General features: G+C 40.2%; 1 protein-coding gene across 1 annotated transcript in view; it reads left to right on the forward strand.

The window, feature by feature from the left end:
• The window catches only part of mymx (myomixer), a 50,825-nt gene extending 27,071 nt beyond the window's left edge, over window positions 1-23,754 (forward strand). The window contains exons 17-30 of the mRNA XM_030130689.1: window positions 812-1,029; window positions 1,950-2,133; window positions 2,344-2,499; window positions 4,854-5,207; window positions 13,473-15,245; window positions 16,846-16,965; window positions 17,652-17,726; window positions 17,807-17,893; window positions 17,985-18,076; window positions 19,301-19,386; window positions 19,678-19,735; window positions 20,139-20,329; window positions 21,958-22,047; window positions 23,121-23,754. Of these exons, the coding sequence (XP_029986549.1) occupies window positions 812-1,029; window positions 1,950-2,133; window positions 2,344-2,499; window positions 4,854-5,207; window positions 13,473-15,245; window positions 16,846-16,965; window positions 17,652-17,726; window positions 17,807-17,893; window positions 17,985-18,076; window positions 19,301-19,386; window positions 19,678-19,735; window positions 20,139-20,329; window positions 21,958-22,047; window positions 23,121-23,329 (3,693 nt within the window). The 3' untranslated portion in view covers window positions 23,330-23,754. The remainder of the gene's footprint in view (window positions 1-811; window positions 1,030-1,949; window positions 2,134-2,343; window positions 2,500-4,853; window positions 5,208-13,472; window positions 15,246-16,845; window positions 16,966-17,651; window positions 17,727-17,806; window positions 17,894-17,984; window positions 18,077-19,300; window positions 19,387-19,677; window positions 19,736-20,138; window positions 20,330-21,957; window positions 22,048-23,120) is intronic.
• Window positions 23,755-24,291: the final 537 nt, after the last annotated feature.

The raw sequence follows: 24,291 nt of genomic DNA on the forward strand, positions 1-24,291 counted from the left end.
CTGAGGAAGTTGCTGTTAAACTGCTTTTCATTGTAGCATAACGACGACAATAAAGTTCTGTTCTGTTCTGTGATTCACCAGACGCCTCGCCAGTCACATGAACCACGCCACTTCCTGTCTTGTGTGGGCGTGGCCAAACGTGCTGACACAACACAATGATAAAATGCAATGCGATTTGGCATGATGATGATGGTGATGATGATGATGGTTATGGTGATGATGGTGACGACAATGATGATGATGATGATGATGGTTATGGTGATGATGGTGACGACAATGATGATGATGATGAAGATGATGACTATGATGATGGTTATGGTGGTGATGATTGTGATGGTGTTGATGGTGTTGATGGTGATGATGATGATGATGATGATGACGGTGGTGGTTATGGTGGTCGTGGTTGTGATGATGATGATGGTGATGATGATGACGGTGAAGATGGTGATGGTGATGATGATGACGATGATGGTGATGATGGTGATGATGATGATGACGATGATGATGACGGTGATGACAATGATGATGATGATGGTTATGGTGATGATGATGATGATGGTTATGATGATGATGGTAATGAGGATGGTTATGATGATGATGATGATGGTTATGGTGATGGTGATGATGGTGATGGTGATGGTGATGATGATGATGATGGTTATGGTGATGATGATGATGATGGTTATGATGATGATGGTGATGATGATGGTAATGAGGATGGTTATGATGATGATGGTGATGATGATGATGATGATGATGATGATGATGATGATGGTGATGACCTCACAGTGACGGCTCTGATTGTTCACAGATGGACTACGAGGTGTTGAGGGGGGAAGTCCAGCAGATGCAGGACCAGGCATCTCAGCTGCAGGATCTGTGTCCAGAGAGGATGCGGACTCTGTGGACCCGGGTCCAGACAACGCTGGAGGCCTGGGCGGAGCTGAGGACCAGCCTGACCCAGAACCACGCCCGGCTGCAGGAGTTCGTTCAGCTCCAGGACTTCTTCAGGAGATACCTCGGCATGATGTGAGTGGAACAGGGGGACACCAGACCCAGTATGGAACCCGGTCCAGACCCTGGTTTAGACCCGACCATGTTCACTAACCCTCTGAACATCTGCCCCCTACAGGACGGCGTTATATCACAGGAAAATAAGACACTGAGTCTGTTTACATGACCATATGTGATGCATTTACATGCACCTCAGAAATATGATAATCCATTTGGAAAATCCATTGGTTTGGATGTTTTGGTCCATTATTGGATTTATTTCAGAGTTCATACATATGTAGTGAAACTAAAATCAAACTTCCTGTTATTGTCCTCTACATCACTTCTGTTTTCTATAATTTAATAGTTTTTCCACATGTTCAGATGTAACAGAACTAAATAAATCAGATTCACAGGTGATGCATGAGGACTGGGGACAAATCCAGGTGTGTTAATCTGATTATAATCTGATTACTGCTGTTATGTGATAAAACTGATCAGATCAGACTGTTTACATGATCAATAATAGTCCAATACTGATCAGAGTATTAGTGTAGATGTGAACGGGCACAGTGATCTAACAGAAGACTCACGCCAGGAGGTCTCTATGTTTAGGGATTATTTTATTAATTTTTTTAATCATCTTATTTATTTTATTAATTATTTTGTAGGTTTTTGTTCATTTTATTGATTTTACTCATTTTTTTTGTTTTTGATTTGATTTAATATTTGCTGCCTCTCATAATATTAAATCAAAATGATCAAAATCCGAGATAAACAGTTTTTTCTGTTCACTGATTTGTTGTATATGTGTTGTGTTTATTTTCTAAATGTCCATCTGCGTCTCTCCGTTGATAATATTTGTCCATATTTATCTTGTTGGGGCATGATGTCACTCAGTGAAACGTTTTTTGTTTTTTTGTTTTTTTTCTAACTTGTTGTCTCATCTTGGACAGCTCGTGGACAGAGGACACCAGGTCTTGCATTTTCTCCGATACCGCTTTGCATTTTGGGAAAGACGGGCAGAGGCCGTTGGCTGCGGAGCTGGACATGCAGATCGAACAGAAGTTTGAGGAGTTTGACGAACTGGCAGCGACAGGAAGGAACCTTCTAGACTCACAACATCACCTCACGCAGATGGTGAGTGGAGTCATCTGGACCAGAATCAATGTTTGTCATAAATTTTAGGGTTTAATGTTGTAAATATGAAGCAGACGACAGCTTTATGATTCTAATAAAAATATAATCTGTAGTTAAAGTTATGACAGTAGAAACACAGTAACCGATCATGGTGAAGGACAGTTGGATGATACTTGTGTCTGTTTTTTTGTGGTGTTTTCGTCGCTGAAGGTGAGGGAGCGTATGGAGGAGCTGAGGAGCATGCTGGGATGGATCCTGGTTCACTGGAGGGTTCAGAAACAACAGTGGCTTCACAAGAAGAACCGACAGGAAGCTTCACACGATAACATTTACTCTGAGGCCACGACGAGCTCTGCATCAGCTGAGGTAAATGAACACAAAGGGTTAACGTTAGGGACAGAAAACAAGTAAGGAACCGTCTAGGACACATCCAGGTGGAACTCCACATTAACCTCCAGAGAACATAAGAGGTGGCGGATCACTGACGCTAATGTGTGCTACATGCTAATGCTAATGCTTTGAACTGCATATGCTTTAGGATGGTAAAATGCAGAGACTGGATAATAAAACAAGTTAACCTTTACCCTTTTTAACCACGCCCATTTCAAACTTATGACCAATCACACAATAGTTCTCAGACATTACACAAGAAAAAAGTTCTGCACATGATGATGTGTCGAGAACAACCCTGGAACAGAGAGGACACATCTGTTCTATCAGAGGATGGAAGAACCTTAACACAACAGTAAAAACAAGATTTAACAAAAAGATAAGCGCTTAACAAGAAGAACTGAGTCGAAAGGAAGTTAAAACTAAAGCAGAAAAATGACTCAAAAATAGCCCATAAATGGCCCATAAATGACCCAAAAATGACCCATGAATGACCCAAAAATGACCCATGAATGACCCATGAATGACCTAAAAATGACCCATGAATGACTCATGAATGACCCAAAAATGACCCATGAATGACCCATGAATGACCCAAAAATGACTCAAAAATAACCCATAAATGACTCAAAAATGACCCATAAATGACCCGTGAATGACCCGTAAATGACCCATGAATGACCCAAAACTGACTCAAAAATGACCCATGAATGACCCGTAAATGACCCATGAATGACCCTTAAATGACCCATGAATGACCCGTAAATGACCCATGAATGACCCATAAATGACCCATGAATGACCCTTAAATGACCCATGAATGACCCGTAAATGACCCATGAATGACCCGTAAATGACCCATGAATGACCTGTAAATGACCCATGAATGACCCGTAAATAACCCATAAATGACCCATGAATGACTCATAAATGACCCATAAATGACGCATGAATGACCCATAAATGACCCATGAATGACCTGTAAATAACCCATAAATGACCCATGAATGACTCATAAATGACCCATAAATGACCCATAAATGACCCATGAATGACCCATGAATGACCCATAAATGACCCGTGAATGACCCGTAAATAACCCATGAATGACTCATAAATGACCCGTAAATGATCCATAAATGACCCATGAATGACTCATAAATGACCCATGAATGGCCCATAAATGACCCATGAATGACCCAAAAATGACCCATGAATGACCCATGAATGACCCAAAAATGACTCAAAAATAACCCATAAATGACTCAAAAATGACCCATAAATGACCCGTGAATGACCCGTAAATGACCCATGAATGACCCAAAACTGACTCAAAAATGACCCATGAATGACCCGTAAATGACCCATGAATGACCCATAAATGACCCATGAATGACCCGTAAATGACCCATGAATGACCTGTAAATGACCCATGAATGACCCGTAAATAGCCCATAAATGACCCATGAATGACTCATAAATGACCCATAAATGACCCATGAATGACCCATAAATGACCCGTAAATAACCCATAAATGACCCATGAATGACTCATAAATGACCCATAAATGACCCATGAATGACCCATAAATGACCCGTGAATGACCCGTAAATAACCCATAAATGACCCATGAATGACTCATAAATGACCCATGAATGACCCAAAAATGACCCATGAATGACCCATGAATGACCCAAAAATGACTCAAAAATAACCCATAAATGACTCAAAAATGACCCATAAATGACCCGTGAATGACCCATGAATGACCCGTAAATAACCCATAAATGACCCATGAATGACTCATAAATGACCCATAAATGACCCATAAATGACCCATGAATGACCCATAAATGACCCGTAAATAACCCATAAATGACCCATGAATGACTCATAAATGACCCATGAATGACCCATAAATGACCCGTAAATAACCCATAAATGACCCATGAATGACCCAAAACTGACTCAAAAATGACCCATGAATGACCCATAAATGACCCGTGAATGACCCGTAAATAACCCATAAATGACCCATAAATGACCCATGAATGACCCATAAATGACCCATAAATGACCCATGAATGACTCATAAATGACCCATAAATGACCCATGAATGACCCATAAATGACCCGTGAATGACCCGTAAATAACCCATAAATGACCCATGAATGACTCATAAATGACCCATAAATGACCCATAAATGACCCATGAATGACCCATAAATGACCCATAAATGACCCATGAATGACCCATAAATGACCCAGATCCAGCGTCAGTTTAAGGTCTGAGCCTCGTCTTCACTGTCTGATGTTAACGTCCAACAGCTCGGTCCAGATCCAGATGTCTGTCCGACTCGTGACCGCCCCTCCGTCTCCGACGACAACAACAAACCCACGTCTGGATTCAACCAGGACGTGGTCGATGCTGAGGCAGAGCTCGGACACCTGGACGACGGGTACGAGGTGATGAAGAGCGTAGGAGCTCAAGGCGGCGCCGAGGCGTCGTCAGGGGAAACGACCAAACCCCCCATCCTGGTCCTCAAAGAGCCAGGCAGCCCTACCCTGGGGGGCACCGTAAACCTCATCCTCAGCTTTGGGGGTCCGGGGGACCAGGTCCAGGTCCTGGAGGCCCCTCCAAGGGTGGAGGAAGAGGAGCAGCCATCTGAACCAGTCCGCAGGGTGAGGAGGCTCTGACACCACCTTATCCATTCCTTCAGTTTGGCATTTGTTTTTGAACATTTTTAATTGTTTATTTTGTTCAACATTTTCATATAGTTGTTTTTTTTCTTAATTTAGTTGATTTTTTTGTTCATTTAGTTGAATATTTCGTTGACATGGTGTTTATTGCAGGTTCTGAAAGTAGCTAATGTCGATACGTTGTTCTATAAAATGTGTTTTTTTTACTCTGCATGTGATCTCTGTGTTCGACTCTTTCCTCCTCCCCCTCCTCCTCTTCTTTCTCCTTCTCCTCCTCCTCATCCCCCTCGTCCTCTTCCTTCTATTCTTCCTCTTTCTCTTCCTCCCTCGGCCTTCACCTTCTCTTTCTCTTCCTCCTTCTCCTCCTCTTCCTTCTCCTCCCCCCTCCCCTGGCCTTCACCTCCTTCTCCCCTGGCCTTCACCTTCTCCACCTCCTCGTCCTCCTCCCCGGCCTTCACCTGCTCCTCCCTTGGCCTTCACCTTCTCCACCTCCTCTTCCTCCTCCCCCGGCCTTCACCTTCTCCTCCCTTGGCCTTCACTTTCTCCACCTCCTCTTCCTCCTCCCTCGGCCTTCACCTCCTCCCCTCTCCCCGTTTTCCAGCCTCCTCCCTCTGCCTGTAAAACCTTCTGGAGACGCTGCCAGGGCCTTTTGGAAAATACTTTTGGTAGTTTAAAGCGAAAGCGACAGATTTATCGTCAGAGTTCATCTGAGGTAAATGTGGTGGTGTGCGGTGGATGCATGAGCTGCATGACGTGTGCAAGAGTTTAACCCCGTTACGACGCCGAAGCAGGCGGTGGTCGAACTGACTGGACGCCATGTTCAGGAGGACAGTGAAAAACTATAATCCAGGGTCTGAAGTGATGTCGTTGTTCTAACACCATCTACAGCTGAAACGTGTGCATTTAACATCAGACATAATTTACTCTTTTATCTACTTTACTGTAATCACTGCATGGAATAAGAATCTGAATGAACCAGAAGAAACATCTGTTCACTAAAGGAATATTTTATGGGCCCATTATTTTATCTGTTTAGTCTTAAAAATGTCAAACTGATGAAAAATCCAAACCCCAACGTGATGTTCTTAAACGTCTTGTTGGATCAAAACCAAAAGATGTTCAGTTATCATCACAGAGGAAAGAAACCAGGAAATATTCACATGAAGACACTGAAGTCAAACCACTTTAACTGATCATCATCAATCTAATCAATGAATCACTTATACGTACACTATGTAACAGAACTAGTACAAACACAACCCAGGTGTCATTTCAGAAGCTCCGCCCCTTCACACTGTTTCAGTTGTCAATAACAAACCAGTTTATCCCATGTGATGAACTGGTTTGTGTTTAATCATTCACACATAATGTTTTTGTGTCTGAAAGAGTCACCGTTTTTGGTCAAAACAGTAAAAAACTCATCTCATTCATTCTTGGAGTGTTACAGAGTTTTAATGGTTCCGGTCTGGTCGTCACATGTTCAGACTCTGAACCAATCATGGACAGAAACAGTTACATGGGTTTTATTTGTGTAGTGTCTGTTTTCTGATACTTCAGCAGTTTTTACCTCAAACTGAGGCTCTGTTGACCTAAAATTATCTTTAAACTGACAAACATGTGGAAATGATGAATAATTCAAACACCGTAACACTGACTGTTATATAATGGTTTTCCAAAATAAGATCCCATTGGACACGGACAGAAGGCACTGGGCTTCTGCTCCATATAAGGTCAGAATTTACCTCAAATCCAATAAAGTTTACACTTAATATATTTAAAAATAAAAACTAGGAGTCAGTTACAAGCTGTTTCTATAATAAAGACCAGGAGTCGACACCATCCTCAAATGTAGAATGAGATGAAATAACGTGGACCCATTTCGCAACAACGTTAATGTCACATATTCAATGATATAATTTGACTGTTTTCAACACTTTGCTCTAGATCACAGGTGTCAAACATGTGGCCTGGGGGGGAAAGGGTCCAGTCTGGCCCATGGGATGAATTTGTGAAAAGCAAAAATTACACTGAAGATATTAACCATCAGTGGTGTCAAAATCATTTTAATGCAGGTTCCACATTCAGACCAATTAGATCTCAAGTGGGTCCGACCAGTACTATATAGTACTGTATAGTAAAATACTATCATAGAAACATGTAAATAATGACAACTGCAAATTTTCACTTTGTTTTGGTGTAAAAAAGTAAAGTGAAAGTGTTTACATCAACAAACTATTCTTTTTACAAAAAATGTGAATAATCTGAACAAATATGAATAACATGAAATGCAGTTTTATCGATATTCTGCCTCTTATTAAATGTTAAGTGTATCTGAAGATCCACTGTGATCTGTAAGTTGTAATGCACATGTGTAAACGATGAACTGATCAACTGAGGCAGAATATTTTTAAAATTGCACTTGTTATTCTTAAGACACTGTAAGTTGTTCTTGTTATTCAGATTTTTAAGGAAACTTTGTAGATGTGAACATGATCAGAATTTATTTTGACTGTTTCTACTGTTATCATTTGACTGGTCCGGCCCACTTCAGATCATATTGGGCTGAATGTGGAACCTGAACTAAAATGAGTTTGACCGTCCTGCTCTAGATCATTGTCTGAAATGTTCTTGACTAGTTTCAGTCACTGCAAGTGTGTGTCATTCTGTCATATTGTAGGAACTGAAAAGAAGACGACAATAAGACAATAAGTACAATTAAAGGAAGTGCTGAGCTTTTAGAACAGCACCTTACACTATTTATAACAGATTTGATGCTAAATACGACTATTTCTAATTCTTAAATAATGAATATTACAAAAAATGAAGGCAAGACTCTAATACAAACCACCTTAAGAGTAAGACCTGGTCACATATGATCAGAAATATAATAAACCTCAACAGTGTGGTATTTGGTAAAATGTCCCCGTCATCACATGTAGAACATGACGTAACAACACTGAAAACTCACATTCTGAGAAAATGTAGACAAAATAAGTAAAAAAAAAAAAAAAGACAGTTAGAGTAAAATAACTTAAACTTTATTTATTGAGTTGTATCCTTCTGAGACCCAGGAAAGGAAAAGTCGTGGCTTTTTTACATTAAATAATTGTCTTGATTGGAAACAGTTTTTCAGATACATTCTATTTTTTATGAAATGTCTTTTGCAGTGTATTGACAGTGTGTTTATTTTTCTAGTTTTTAAGTGAAGCTGTGAAACCCGTGCAGAGGACTGGGTCTCAGGAGGATACGTATCTGTTTATGTCTGATTTTGTCATGTGTCTTTTTACGCCATTTGTTTCGTCTCGTATTCATCTGTAATGAAACTTGAACCGCCCGTCTTTCACTCAGGCTTAAAACACATCAAATCCAGCTGTGAGCTAACGGCTCTGGACACTCCTGTTTGATTTGGCTTCTTTCAGCTGCTTCCACTTTCTTCAATAACACGCCAGTTGCCATTTTTTCCCTTCAACATGTCGTGTAAATGTCGATGTTTGACAAAAAAAAAAGGAACTGGGACGATGAATTGGTAGATATAAGTGTCCAAGTTTCCTGTGACGGTGATGTTTGTTCAGACGTGGAAATGGAATGAGGCTGATGAAGTAAAGCTCCGCCCCCCCGTCCTGCCGTGGACGCTAACAGACGCTCTTTCTCTGTCTCTGTCTCTCTCTCTCTCTCTCTCTCTCTCTCTCTCTCTCTCTCTCTCTCGTCTCTTTTCCATTGACCCTCAATTTGCTTTGTATGTATCTTTATTTAGGCGGGACAGTGCACGTTAATGAACACATTTATACATTCCATTTCAGTATAAACATGTAAATATGCCGGAGTTAGCATCAGTGCTAATTTTCATCTGCAGTCCCCACCAAGGTTATTATCGTTAACAAAAACTAATGAAATGACAAAAACTGGAATTGTAAAAACATTTTTGTTAACTGAAATATATAAAAACTATAATTACAGTAAAAGAAAAAAACAATAACTAACTGAAACTGTATTGCGTGCTTATAAAACTAACTAAAACGTATAAAAACTATGGATAAAATTCCCTTCGTTTTCGTCTTTGTCAAAGTCGGATTGATACGAAACCAATTTATTTCGCTCTAGCAATTTAAGCTGCTGGCACCATACGACACTTGACTAGTTGTGACACTTGAGTCACTTGTGTTCACTTGTGGTTTCCAGTCGTCTTCTGGTCCCCACTCTACCTGGAAACATGGAGACTAAAGTTGGGAGAAAGCAGCAGAGTCCTGTCTGGGATTTATTTGAATACGACGGAGAAGAAGAGAAAAGAGATGGCGAAACTAAAACTAAACTAAAACTAAGTATTTAGAAAATAAAAAAAAACCTAATAAAAACTAGCAAACCTGCTTTAAAAATGAATTAAAACTAACTGAATTAGAGAAAAAAAGTCCAAACTAAATAAAACTAAACTATAATGAAAAATCCAAAACTATTAGAACCTTGGTCCCCACTTAATAAATAACAGCAATACTTGCAATACAAAGCAATACAGTGTAATAAGTGCAGTACAGTCCAAGACAGTGTAATACATTACAAAACAGTACAGTTCAATACACTACAATATAGTACGTGTCAAGGACTAAAATAAACATTACTACTTAAAGGACAATACAGTACAATACTTTACATTACAGTACAAAATGACAAATAAAACGTGTGCATAAAAATTTGCCAAATGGAAAAACGACAATTTCACCAAAACTCTTGTTTTTCGATGAAAAGTTTTTGTGCTGGCAAGAGGTGTGTTTTCGTAGTTAAATTGGTCTATGACTCAAAACTGTAATGGAAAGACCTTTGAGTCCAACTAGAGTCACATGACCAAAACAAACAGATGTTGGTGGATGTTAGAACAAGAGAAGAAGAAGAGTTGAACCCAAACGTGTGTGTGTGTGTGTGGACACACCAGGAAACCACATCAGTTTAGAATTTGGGAGGAGATAGAGGAGGAAGCAGCATTCTAGATTTAAAACAACACAGATTTATGTTCCTGTTTATGGAAGGACTGACACTGACATCTGCCAGAAGAAAGAAACTAATCAGCACATTTGGGATTGAATGGACAAACCAACATTACACACTTCTGTTTTTATGACATTTAGTAAATATTGGTAAAGTTTTGCACATATGCCCAATGGAAAAGCGACTTCTCTCTCTCTCTCTCTCTCTCTCTCTCTCTCTCTCTCTCTCTCTCTCTCTCTCTCTCTCTCTGTCTCCCCCCCTCCTCCCATCATTTCACCACAGGCCTCGTGTAAACGCTTTGCTGCGATTGTGTTAAAAAAAAGTGACCTCAGCCTCGCTTCCTGTGAGCGCCGAGCGGCCGGCGGGAGGGCGGAGCCGACGCCAACTCGGTGATTAGACAAAGACGTTTTAGAGAACAGGCCCAGACTGCACATGGTGATTTATAGACTGGGGCTTCCACAGAAACAAGAGATTAGTCACAGAGGTCAAAGGTCGACAGTACAGCTGCGTATGACGGCATGTACAGACACATGTGATGTTGATTAACTGCGTGAGCGTAGAGTCATGTCCGTGTTCTTCAGTCTTCACATCATGTTTTATGTCTTTCATGTTCATTTGCATTGTTAGAGAGCTTTGTGCATTTTCTTAATCGATGAATGAGTGTGACTTTAGAGCAAAAAAAAAAGTTATCTAATAAAAACTGTTTTGCTATGTTCACACTGAAGGTCTTAATCCATAAAGACCCAAATGTCCACCTTCAACCCATAAAGACCCAAACAGCCACCGGCAACCAGAACCATCTACTAATCTAAACTGTTTAATACCTGTTGATCCACTAATCCTATCAATCCATGTCAATAATTGGTGTAAAATACAGTTCTTCATCTTTTCATGGTCATCAGATATGACCATATTTGGACATTCAGAGGCTCCGTAGTTACCGTGGAAACACCATCATCTTCTCCAACATTGATTCACCAGTAAAACCCATGGAGTTGGATCAGTGACAGTGGATGGACACACTGGGTTTATATAGATTAATAAATAAAATGAACAAAAATTTATGAAATATTTGCAAAATCCTAAATTGCATGAAAAAAATTTGCAATAAATTAACCAACATTAAGTTAAAAAAAGAAAAAAAGCAACAAAATTAACAAAAACAGCTAAAGTGATCAATAAAATTAACAAAAATGAACAGTCATCAATAGTAATAAGTAACATGAACTTAATGAACAAAAATAAGCAACAAGAGCAAAATACACCACAAACTGAATGAAGGTGCAGAAAAACTAATAAACCCCTGGAGTTGGATCAATGACAGTGGATGGACAATCTGGGTTTATGTTCAGTTAATGAAATCTATGCTGAAAAAGTAACTTTTTCTTCAGTTTTCTGTGTTTATGATATAATAACCATCAAATTTAATCTAAGCTTTAATGAACATCTGTCTGATCAGTGAATTAAATACAGGAAAATACCTGATTTATTCTGAAAAATGCAAAATGTAGAGGATAATGTTATAATAAATGATGATCAAACACTTTAGAAAGGTTAAATACGCAGAGAGAAATATTCATTTTTGTAATTGCCACAAAAGTAGCACTGGGTCTTTATGGGTTAATGTTCACTTATGATTTTTAGCTGAAATCTATTTGTTCTCATTCTAATGTAAATGTGATGCCATCAGACTCGTGAGGTGACACGACATCCATCACACTGGGTTTATGAAGGAAATATGGTTCTGGTTCTGGTTCTGCCTCCTACAGAACAGAGCTATGACGTCTGTTACATTTGAATTATGTAAAAGTCAGATCAAATGTGTCATGACCGTTCAGACTCAAGTCACATTAAAAACATCAGATATGGATCAGATTTAGGACCAGATGTAAAAGTGTCCTGGGTCTGACTTGTTCTGTTCAGACTGTTATAAATAGTCAGATATGCATCAAATATGGGTAAAAAGGTCAGATTTGAGTCAGTTTTACCTTCAGTGTGAACGCAGCGTTAAAGATAATAATCAGAATGAATGAGGTAGAGTTGGAGAAACCAGACGGTTGTTTACAATTGAAAACACCTGCAGTGTCTGAGCTCATGAATCATTACTCGGTTCATTCTCCTCCTTTTTTTTTTGTTATAATGTTTTAACAACAAGCTCTCAACATGTACACGTGAACGTAACAAGGTGCACACGCCCAGGCACAAAAAACTAAACAAAACAATCATTGCAGTTGAACCAAACAACCTGAATGGTATTGAGCTGCTTCTAATCTGTGGAATGTGTTGAGAAAACGACCCTGATTTTCTGAAACTTTCTATTTGGATGTTGAAATGAGTGTCTGATTTTCTCAACTTTAATACAGGACTTAACACCTGTGAACTGTTGTACATATGTGGGCGGGACAGCGTCTTTACACTTGAACATATACAACAAATATGGTTTCTTCAACTTTACCTCAGGACCAAAATTCAGTATAAAACTGTTCAGACACAATGATGTGATAATTATCGCCATTGTTTGATGTGAATGTTTTTGTCATGATGACATCTTCAGTTGTTGTCTTTGTGATAAATGTCTGTAACAGACTCTGATGGAAAGGAGGAGGAGCCGTGGTGTTGGAGTTGTTTTCGCCTCGTTTGTTGTTTTCATGTTGTGTTTGTTGTTTGAGTTGATTGTTGTTTTTGTTTTGTGCTCTTTGTTGTTGTTTTCACGTTGTATTTGAGTTGTTTGTTGTTTTCATGCGGTATTGTTTGAGTTGTTTATTTTCAGGTTGTGTTGTTTGTTTAATTTGTTTGTTAGCTTAATGTTGTGTTTGTTGTTTTCGAGTCATGTTGTTTGAGCTGTTTGTTTTTGTTTTTATGTCGTGTTTGTTGTTTTCATGTTGTGTTTGGTGCTTTCATGTCGTTTTTGTTGTTTGCTGTTTTCATGTCATTTTTGATGTTTGTTGTTGTTTCCATGTGGTGTTGTTTGTTGTCTCCACGTCGTTTTTGTGTTGTTTTCATGTTGTGTTTCTTGTTGTTTTCATGTTGTGTTTCTTGTTTTCATGTTGTTTTTATGTTGTGTTTTTTGTTGTCTCCATGTTGTTTTCGTTGTTTGTTGTTTTTTTATGTTGTATTGTTTGTTGTCTTCATGTTGTGTTTGTTGTTTTCATGTTGTTTGTTGTTGTCTTCATGTTGTTTGTTGTTGTTTTGATGTTGTGTTCTTGTCGTTGGTGTTCCTTCAGGTCCAGTCTGTTCAGGGTTAAACGTGTCTGCTTTTGTGTTTTTCAGGTAAGTACCTACCTGCATGTGAAGGAGAACTCCGTGGCTCCTGTTTATGAGAGCATCACCCTGCCCCGCCTAAAGAGCTGCTCCGCAGGCTCCGCCTCCCCGACCTTCAGCCCGTCCTCTTCCTCCTCACCGTCTACGTCAGCTCCTGATTCACAGACAAACATCAGCTCCCACGGCGGCAGCTCCATCTTCAGCAGCCTGAAGCGGATCAGCAAGAAGAGGAAGAGGAAGAGGGACACTCGCAGACACACCATCCAGAAGATCATGGGGGTGGAGGAGGCGGAGTCAGAGGCGGACCCAATGCTGCGACACGCCTGTGACGCCATCACATACGACACCCACACTTGGCCTCTGAAGGAGAGGAGGAGGAGGAAGAACAACCCGAAGAGTCCAGTCCAAGGGGGCGGAGTCGAGGCGATGGCGTACATGAAGAACCCGCTGCTGAAGGACATCGACACCGAGTGTTTGGGCGAATACAGCATCACGCCGTACGCCGTGTCTGAGGGCCCGCCCACCGGCGCCGTCAGGAGCCACTGCCGCTTCCTGTCTCTGGGCTCGGTGCTGAGCTTCGACCTCCCCAAAGACATGACCCTGATCCCCAGCATCCAGGACATCATCACCATTGCCCCGCCCGAGTCCAAGAGGGTCAGTGGGACCGACCCGGACCCGCACTCACAGAGACCCACGGCGCTGAGCTCCTTCAAACAGACACGCCCCACCCCCGTGGTCGCATGCGCGTCAGCACAAAACACCGCTGGTCCAGAGAAAGACCCGCCTGATGTGGACCAGTGTCTGAATCCACCGTCTCAGGACAAAGAGGAGGATCAGAGGAGTCTAGAGGAGGAACCAGACTCCGCCCAAGTTTCACGGCCACCCATTTACATCAACCAGCCCCCCGCTTCCTGTTCCGCACATAAACATGGGTGTCCTAGTGTTCACACGCTGATTCGAGACCTGAACGGGCACCGGTTCCATAAATGTGTGAGACCTCAGACGGAGACCGGCGCCACCCCCCCCGCCTTCAGCCAGGCCTCGCACATGGTCGTCAACCTCAAGTCCACGGTCAGCGTCAGCGTTCGGCAGGACTCCGTGGACTCGGGCATCTCCAGCGCCAGCAGCCTCATTCCCAGCCTGGAGAACCCCCAGCCCAGAGGGGTGGTGGGGAGGGTGGTGTCGCTGGAGGTGGGAGGGGCAAACTGCACTAAGACGAAGGCGGCGCCCTCAGATCTGGAAACGGAGGCCGTCCGTCTGGATCGCCAGCAGTTCGAGGAGGAGGAGGAGGAGCTAGAGGACATCTGGAACCAGACCTCCAACTACCGGCAGAGCATCTGCTCAGATATCATGTACCAGCCCAGTCAGGATGACTCCGCCCCCTCTGACCCCACCGGAGACCCCCTCCCTTGCTCGCCTTCACCCCATTCCCCTGCCGTGCTCTACAGGAACCTGGTCACGGCCTCCGCCCCCAACCTCCTAGTGGCTGAGTTCAGACTCCCCCCGTCCGTCCAGAGTCTCCTTGGTTACGACAAAGAGGTGTGTCTCGGGCGACGCCTCCCTCCTCTGGCCGCCGGAGACAGAAGGTCATGGGCGGCATTTACCCACAGAGAACTGACCAAGACCGTGGTGGGCGTGAACGAGACGGCATCCGACCCGGTGAAGCTGCCGGACGTCGGCGACAATCAGAGATACATTTACCAGTACAGAGAGGAGGAAGAGGAGGAGGAAGAGGAGGTGAAGGTGGGGCAGGAGGTGGAGGAGCACACGGGCGGTGTGAAGGTGAGGTCAGGGATGGACTGAACCCAACGTACAAACCTGAGGCTGAACCACAGAACGCCCCCCCCATGTCAGACCTGAACGTCACAGCCTGTTTATTTTTCTGTCGAACAGAAAAACCTGGAGGAGAAATGAAACAAACAGCTTTGAAAACAGTGAAACTGTTATTGACGTCCAGAAGGTCCAATCAGCCTGTTAGAAGATGTTTATTCATCATCTGCTCCAGGTTTTCAGATGTTTTGAAAATATGGGCGAAATTATATATTGTGTTGAAAAACACAGTATTTTCTTTTTCTATTTAGATTAGATTAAATTAGATTAGATTAGATTAGATTAGATTAGATTAGATTAGATTAGATTAGATTAGACTTCCAGAATGGGGAAATTCACTTGTCAAGGCAGCAACAGAATAAAGTGCAAGAAAAAGTGTGCAGCATAAAGATAATACAAAAAACTATATAAAATAATACAAAAAACGTAATAAAACTAAATCAAAAATCAGGATAAAATTAAAAGTAAATGATAAAAATGAGTTAAGAATAAAGTTAAAGTGAACAAATATTTTCAGTTTGGATTCAAGTGGTAAGTCTGGTCTCTGCTTTGCTGTTCTTGTTAATTATCATTTTACAATTAATACACAAAATACACAGAATTTTCATCATTTTGTGACGTTTAGTTGAAAGTTCGAATCTGATCAGAGTAAATCACTTAATTTTCATAGATTGGATTCAGTTACTGATCCTCAGTCTCCACCTCCTGGTGATGATCCAGAGATGATCCACAGACAAAAGTGGAAAGATAGTTTCACTGTTTCCATTATGTTTTCTATGGAATTATATTTGTGCCAGTTTCTTGAGCGAGCAACGATAGATTCTGAGCACACAATTAGAGATTTTGAGCACATAAAAATATATTTTGCGAGCACATCAATTATATTTCAAAAATAAATACGCTTGAGCGAACAAAAATCGATATTGTGCTCCATAAATGCGTTTGCATGTTAGTTTTACTCATAATGTTCTCTCACAAATTCTTTCCATGGCGCACACACAGACCGCTGCGCTCGCTCACTTTCCCCTTCCCTCTCTCGCTCAACCTCCCTCTCCCTGCGCGCTCAGGTTGTCGTGTCCGCACGCTCAACTTGACACACGCGACAATTGTGCCACAAAACCAACCAATCGGAGAGCTTGCGGAAGTACACTCTGATTGGCTGTTCACTCTCCAATTAGCTCGCTAGTTACATTTACCCGAAAAAACAGCGCTCGATGAGACAGACACGGACCGGAAGAGGAGGAATTGATTCACTTTCTATTTATTTAAAAGCACAAGTTATCACATGACCCTCAATTACAAGCTGGCAAAAAAAGAAAAAAAATTACATACAATAAAATAGTCTTTTATGGATATTTTAAATCTACATGTAACATCTCAGAACCGTAATGATGGGACATTAATGTGATAATCTTGGATGAATGTGAGCGGCTTATTGTCCAGACCTCCATCCTTCTCTGATGTGGTGTTTAGGCCTTCATCACTGCTTTTTGTTTCCTCCGTCTGTGTCTTCATGTATATTTACATATTGAATGTCCTCTGGTTCCATCAGGAGTCCGTCCAGTCCAGGAGCCTGTTCTCCGTCCACATGGGGGTGGACACCGTAGGTCAGCAGAGGCCGCTGCCGCTGCAGGAAGAGGCGGTGTCCACTGAGGGGCACTGTCTGCATGCGGTGAGTCCACGTCCGTCCGTCCGTCTGTCCATGGGACACAGTGAAAACACATGTTCAGTGCAAGGTTATTATCGTTGATGAAAACTAACGAAATGATGAAAACTAGAATTGAGAAAACATTTTCGTTAACTGAAATAAATAAAAACTATAATTAAAAGAAAAAAACATTAACTAACTGAAACTGTATTGTGTGTTTACAAAACTAACTAAAATGTATAAAAATTATGGATAAAATTCCCTTTGTTTTTTTGTCTTTGTCAATGTCAAATTGATACGAAATCGATTTATTTCGCTCTAGCAATTTTAGCTAGCGGCACCATATGACACTTCACAGTCCATCACTTGTGGTTTCCAGTCGTCTTCTGGTCCCCACTCTACTTGGAAACATGGAGACTAAAGTTGGGAGAAAGCAGCAGAGTCCTGTCTGGGATTTATTTGAATACGAAGACAGAGAAGAAGAGAAAAGATATGACGAAACTAAAATTTATACTAAAACTAAACTAAAACTAAGCATTTAGAAAAAAAAAGAGAACTAATAAAAACTAGCAAACCTGCTCTAAAAATGACTTAAAACTAACGGAATTAGAGAAAAAAAAGTCAAAACTAAATAAAACTAAACTATAATGAAAAATCCAAAATTATTAGAACCTTGGTTCAGTGTTAGACTGTGTGTGTTTTTGTTTCAGAATCTGAATCCGGAGCCGCCGTCCATGGAAGGAACGCTAGAGAGGAAGCACAAGCTGCAGCTCGGAGGAAAGAAGGTACGGTCCTGAACCTCCGCTGGAGTCCGCTCCACTTCAGCGCCTCATTCAGCACCATGTGTCTGATCTTACCTGTGCAGGCGGCGTCCAGAGGCTGGAGCTCCTTCCACGCTGTCCTCCATCGACACACCTTATGCTTCTACCAGGACAGAAAGGAAACCCTGAGGGTAAGAACCGGCTCAGCACAAACCCCGCCAACAAATACACAAACAGATGATACCATGAATAACCCCGTCCCCCCGCCACTGTCCACCTCAGAGCTCCGCCTGCGCTTTACCTCTGAACCTGACCGCCGCCGAGTGTTCGCCCGCCCTCGACTACAACAAGAAACCCAACTGCTTCAGGCTGCGGTGAGACAGCGTTCAGTCACATGACCACGGCGTCAGTCTGACATCACAGCACACGAGGAGGAGGGAAAACAGCCACAAAATGACAGAGATTAAAGCTGGAAAAGTATAGAAAAGTAGTAAACTGATGAGAGTGGAGAAATTTAGATTAGATTACAAGGAAAAACTAATTAACCCTTAAAGACCCAAACGTCCACCTTTAACCTCATCCATCTACTGATCTAAACTGTTTAATTCCTGTTGATCCACTAATCCTATCAATCCATGTCAATAATTGGTGTAAAATACAGTTCTTCATCTTTTCATGGTCATCAGATATGACCATATTTGGACGTTCAGAGGCTCCGTAGTTACCATGGAAACACCGTCATCTTCTACAATATTGATTCACCAGTAAAACCCAGGGAGTTGAATCAATGTCAGTGGATGGACACACTGGGTTTATGATCAATAATAAGTAAAATGATTAAAAAACTTTACAAAACCTAAATAACATGAAAACATGAGCAAAAAAAATTCCAACATTAGGTAGAAAATAATAAAACAAGCAACAAGGTTAACAAAACCAGCCAAAATGGTCAATAAAATGAACAAAAATGAATAAAAAACCAACAAATTAATAAGTTACGTGAACAAAATAAGCCACAAACTGCACAAAATTGATGAAGAATAATAAAATGAGCAACAAACTGTAGAAAAACAACTGAAATGAATAAATAAATGAACAAAATAAGGTCGTAGATGTTTGTTTTTATCTTCAGCTAATGATAGATTTGACTGAAAATGTCACTGTTTCTTCAGTTTTTCAGTTTCTATGTAATAACCTTTGAATTTACTCTGAACTTTTATGAAAATCTACATGATCAGTGAATTAAATACAGAATTTACACTGAAAAATACCAAATACCGAGGATAATATTAGAATAAATGCTGATGAATCACTTAAAAGGTTAAATGGAGAGAAAAATCATGTGGGAACTGACACCAAAGTAACACTGGGTTTTTAGGGGTCGAACTTACATCAGTTCACGCTGATGTTCTGTCATTTGGCGTCTGTTTCCACAAAATATCTGAGAATTTAGATGAAAAGTGAATGAAGTTAATTTCCATGAACTGGTTTGTAGTGAATAAGACAAGTCTACGAGTAAAGAACAAAGTAGTGAAACGTTACCATCCTTGACCTTTGACCTTTGTGACGTTGTATTTACTTGTCTTGGGTGTCGTCAGGTTACGCGACGGTTCTGAATATCTGCTCAACGCCTCGTCTCGCTTCATGATGAAGAAGTGGATGATGAAGATACAAGCAAGTACAGGTGAACGTGGGTTGGATTTATGATTGACCTTCCTTCTGATTCTGGTTCTGGTTCTGTTTCTGTTCCTGTTTGATTCTGGGTCTGATTCTGATTCTGATTCTGGCTCTGATTCTGTTTGATTCTGGATCTGATTGTGTTCCTGATTCTGATTCTGTTTGATTCTGCTTTTGTTCCTGTTTGATTCTGATTCTGGTTCTGATTCTGATTCTGTGTGATTCTAGTTCTGATTCTGTTTGACTCTGGTTCTGGTTCTGATTCTGTTCCAATGACGTGACATTTGTTTTTCTACAGGACGAAGTGAGAGTTTAACTTCAGGCGTGGCCATGGAAACAGATGTCCCCGCCACATCGTAAGATCTGACTGAAGTTTATCTGGTTTTATTTTTATTAAGTTATTGTAACTTTTTATTTACAGTTTTGATGAGATTCCTGTTTCATGTGAATCCAACCCCCTTGACTGTTGGACTTTGTGTTACTGAATCTTATTTGTTTGTTGGTTAAAAGTAAATCCTCACACGTCACATTCATGACACATGTTGACTTTTCTTTTTTCTCAGTCAAATCCCATTTGTGTTTAAAGATGTAAATATATGAAAAGAAACATTTTTGACGCTTTAGACACAGTTCAGGTGACGTTAGACGCCAAGACCTGACAATTCCTCTTCAACACAACACAACAGAAACAACATAAATTCAACAATAACAGACGAGTGATGAAACCCCAGCCCTCACATTAAGCCCCACCTCCAACAGGAAGTCAGCGTTCTGCTCAGGATGTCGCTCTCTGACTAAATGCCGCTGCTCGTCCCAACACGACGTCTCCACGATCCCAAGGCTCAAACCGTCGAACGCCACGGAGATCGTTGTCCTCACCAGAGAGTTGAGTCACATGACACAGAGTCACATGAGGAGTCTGGACGAGCGGTCGACGCCCACAGATGGAGGTAAGGAGGAGGAGTTTGTCCATCTGCTCCACGTTAAGATACAAACACTGACAAAGGCACGACTGAAGCGTTAGCGCGTCAACAAACACAAACTCCAGAGGAATGGAGTCAGTCCATGACAATAAAAGAATCAGTAATACATAAATATTTATCAATACAACCATCATCAACCATTAAAATGAGCAAAAATGAACAAAAACATAAAAGTGAACACAATAATGAACAAAAATGAACACAATAATGAACAAAATCAGCAAAAATGAACACAATAATGAATTAAAAAATCAAAAATGTGGAAAATATTCATCAAAATGAGCAAAGAAATACGTAAATATGTGGAATAACACTATCATATACATTGAATTTTCATGAAAAATCAATAATTCAATGAAAATTTTCTTATAAAAGATTTAACACATTTAATCTGAGGCAGATCATTTATAAAAACTTGTAGAGCTGTGAATTGCTAGTATTTGAATACTTTAATAGACTTTTTTTGGTAAAGAAATCACAAAAAACAAAATGGAGGAAGTAATTAACACAACGGAGAGAATAATCGAGAAAATTAATAAAACTATGAAAAATGGGGGAAATGATTAAAATGAAAAAAAATGAAGAAAAACAAAATGAAGAAAATAATGAACTCAATAGTGAACACAAATGAACATAATAATGAAGAGAATAAGAAGGGAAATTAATAAAACAATAAAAATTGGAGAAAACAGTCACTTCAATGATTGAACAAACTAATAAACAAACTGAACGAAATGAGAAAGATAATCAACAAAATTACGAAATTGAACAACAAAATTAATAAAATAATCAAAATGTGGAAAATAATCATCAAAATTAGCAAAAAAAAAAAAAAATATTGATATGTGTAATAACACATTAAAAATACCAGATAAACAGAACTTTGGTTTATTTGTTTTACATTCATCTTATTAAAGTATTTGTGATTTAACACATTTACACTCTGGTCATTTTTAATTTATTTAATTGTATAGGTTTCTTTAATTCACATACTATCGTCTGAACAGATGTCAAAGTGTCGTCCTAAAAGGGAGCACAAGGTCAAGCTCATAAACGTAATTTTTTTTTGTAATTTTTTTTAAATTTAAAACACAGTGTTAAAATCCAAACGTCCAGCTGTGAAACACTGATGCAGCTCTGGTTTGAACCACTAGGGGGAGCTGCAGTTCTATCTGATTCCATTCAAACCACTGATCAGAGGATGTTTGTGCAGGTTTTGCAGACGGTTGGACTTTATCACATTAACGTCACATTTACATTTTACAGTGTTTTCAACGCCTCAGTTCATCTGATTTCACAGTCAAATTAATCTGACGTGTATTTTACTTCATTTTATTGTTGTATGTTGGTGAGTTTTTGTTCATTTTTAAATCATCTTTGTTAATTTTATTGGTTTTCTTTAAATGTTTTGTCTGTTTAGTATTTTGTTCAGTTTTGTGCATCCCAGTGTGTTTTATTTCATGTCTGGCACTAAATGTTCGTCTCTGTGTCATTAACGCGTTCTTCGCTGTCTCACATTTGAATGTTCAGGACCTGGCCTCCATGGTCTGACCTCTGACCTTTGAGCTTCTGTTTTTAAAATCATTTCCCCTCAGACCTGACTCCAGGACCAGGACCCACAGACTGGTCCTCCTCAGCCCAGGACTGGATCAGCAGCAAACGACGCTCACACTCCTTCACATCAGGTCAGTGCAGTGGCTCACCTGGACCAGGTCCTGAATCCAGACCACATCAGGTCACCTGGACCAGGTCCTGAATCCAGACCACATTAGGTCACCTGGACCAGGTCCTGAATCCAGACCACATGGAATCCAGACCAGACTCTGATGGGTCTGCATGAAAACTGAATTTTCAGTTTGAACTCTGTACTTTATTTTTACACCCTTTTCAACTTCCTGACTTTATGTATAAAACACTTTCAGACCAACCACTGCTGAAACAGTCGATGATAGAAACAAGCATAAAACAAACAATAAAAACAATATAAAACCGCTTTGAAGACTAGTTTTATAAATGAACAGTGAATGGGTCTGTCTAATGTGAGAGAAGACGTAGGAACGAGGTGTTAGTGGAGTGAAGATGATAATAATAATAATAATAATAATAATAATAATAATAATAATAATAATGATGATGATGATGATGGTGATGATAATGATAATAATAATAATAATAATAATGATGATGATGATGATGATGATGATGATAATAATAATGATGATGATGATGATGATGGTGATGATAATAATAATAATAATAATAATAATAATAATAATAATGATAATATTCTCAGAAAATGTGTCAAAACCTACAGGAGGTTTTTTCTCTATTTAACCTTTAGGTAATTTATTTATCACCATTTATTATAATATTATTCTCTGTATTTTACCTTTTTCAGTGTAAATCCTGTATTTTCCTATATTTAATTCACTGATCATGTAGACGTTCATTAAAGCTCAGATTAAACTTTCTGAACTACTACAGCATTTTGCTCCAGTTCTGTCCATGTATTGATAGAATTAGTGGATCAGCAGGTTTTAAACAGTTCCATCAGTAGAATGTGGATGTTTGGGTCTTCACGGGTTCAAATCACAGACATGGTGCCACTGGTCCTGTTCGGTTCCACAGGTTCTGTTCATGTCAGATGTCAACTCTGTGTTTTCTGTGCATCCGTTAGTTAAACCCTGGACTGGGTGAAGACCCGGTCCACGTGGATCCCAGTCTCTGCCTTTAACGTCCTCGTGTCCTGTCTCTTCAGCCACGTTTCAGAAGATCCGTCCTCCGCTGGTCCCTCCTGGACCCAGAGGTCTGGAACCAGGATCCAACTACTGCGTGACTCTGGTGGTCGGAGACAAGTCCCCGGAGCGGAACCCGGACCTGGACTCAGGTCTGAGGAGCTACATGAGCCTCCCACGGCCTCGCAACAAGTCTGTCTTCAAAAAGTTCTTTGGGAAAAAGGACTTTTAACGTGTGTGTGGGCGGAGTGTGATGTGCAGTGGGTGGAGTCTGATGTGCAGTGGGCGGAGTCTGATGTGCAGTGCACATGTGAAACTACTGAGTGTATTTATGACCCGAACAGGAACACAGTTAATGTTTGATGTGTCTGATGTTTAGAGCGTGGCCTTTGTTCATATGTGTGCTGTGGATCTGAACCTCTGGTCTTAACCCTAGTGTTTGTGTTGAGGAGAACCCAGTTTCCAGAACCAGAACCAGAAGCAGATGAAAGGTCCGGACCCTTTGGCTGCAGATGGGTGTGTTCTTTAATGTGTACAGCGTGTGTTGTGTTTGTACGTGTTCAGAGTGGGTGGTTTGACACTGCCGCTGCTCTGATATTCAACATTAACTGTAGAAAAGTTCATGATCAAACATTAAAAACTGGTGGTTTGGTTTAACTTTGTCTGAGAGAATTATTCTAAATTAGGGCTGTCAGACTTATTTTAGTTCAGGTTCCACATTCAGCCCAATATGATCTGAAACAGGCCGAACCAGTAAAATAATAACAGAGAAAAAAGTCAAATTATGTTATGAAAATGTTTACATCTACAAACAATCCTTTAAAAAATACAAATAACATGAACAACCTGAAATTTATTCAGAAAAAGTTGTGTAATTGTACCAATATTCTGCCTCAGTTTGTCATTTCCACATGTTCATTCTAACGTACAGATACAGTGGATCTACAAACACACGCATTTAATAACAGACAGAATATCGGTACATACATTGATTCAAGACATTTCAGATCATTTACATTTATTAAAGAATAGTTTGCAAATGTAAATATTTTCATGTAATTTGATTTTTTTACACTAAAAGACAAACCTTTGGAGTTGACATTATTTATAGTTTATTTTGTTAGTATTTTACTGGTTCTGATCCACATTAGATCATATTGTTCTGATTGTGGAACTAGAACTAAAATGATTTCA

Source organism: Sphaeramia orbicularis, unplaced genomic scaffold, assembly GCF_902148855.1.
Source record: "Sphaeramia orbicularis unplaced genomic scaffold, fSphaOr1.1, whole genome shotgun sequence".
NCBI classification, from domain to species: Eukaryota; Metazoa; Chordata; class Actinopteri; order Kurtiformes; family Apogonidae; genus Sphaeramia; species Sphaeramia orbicularis.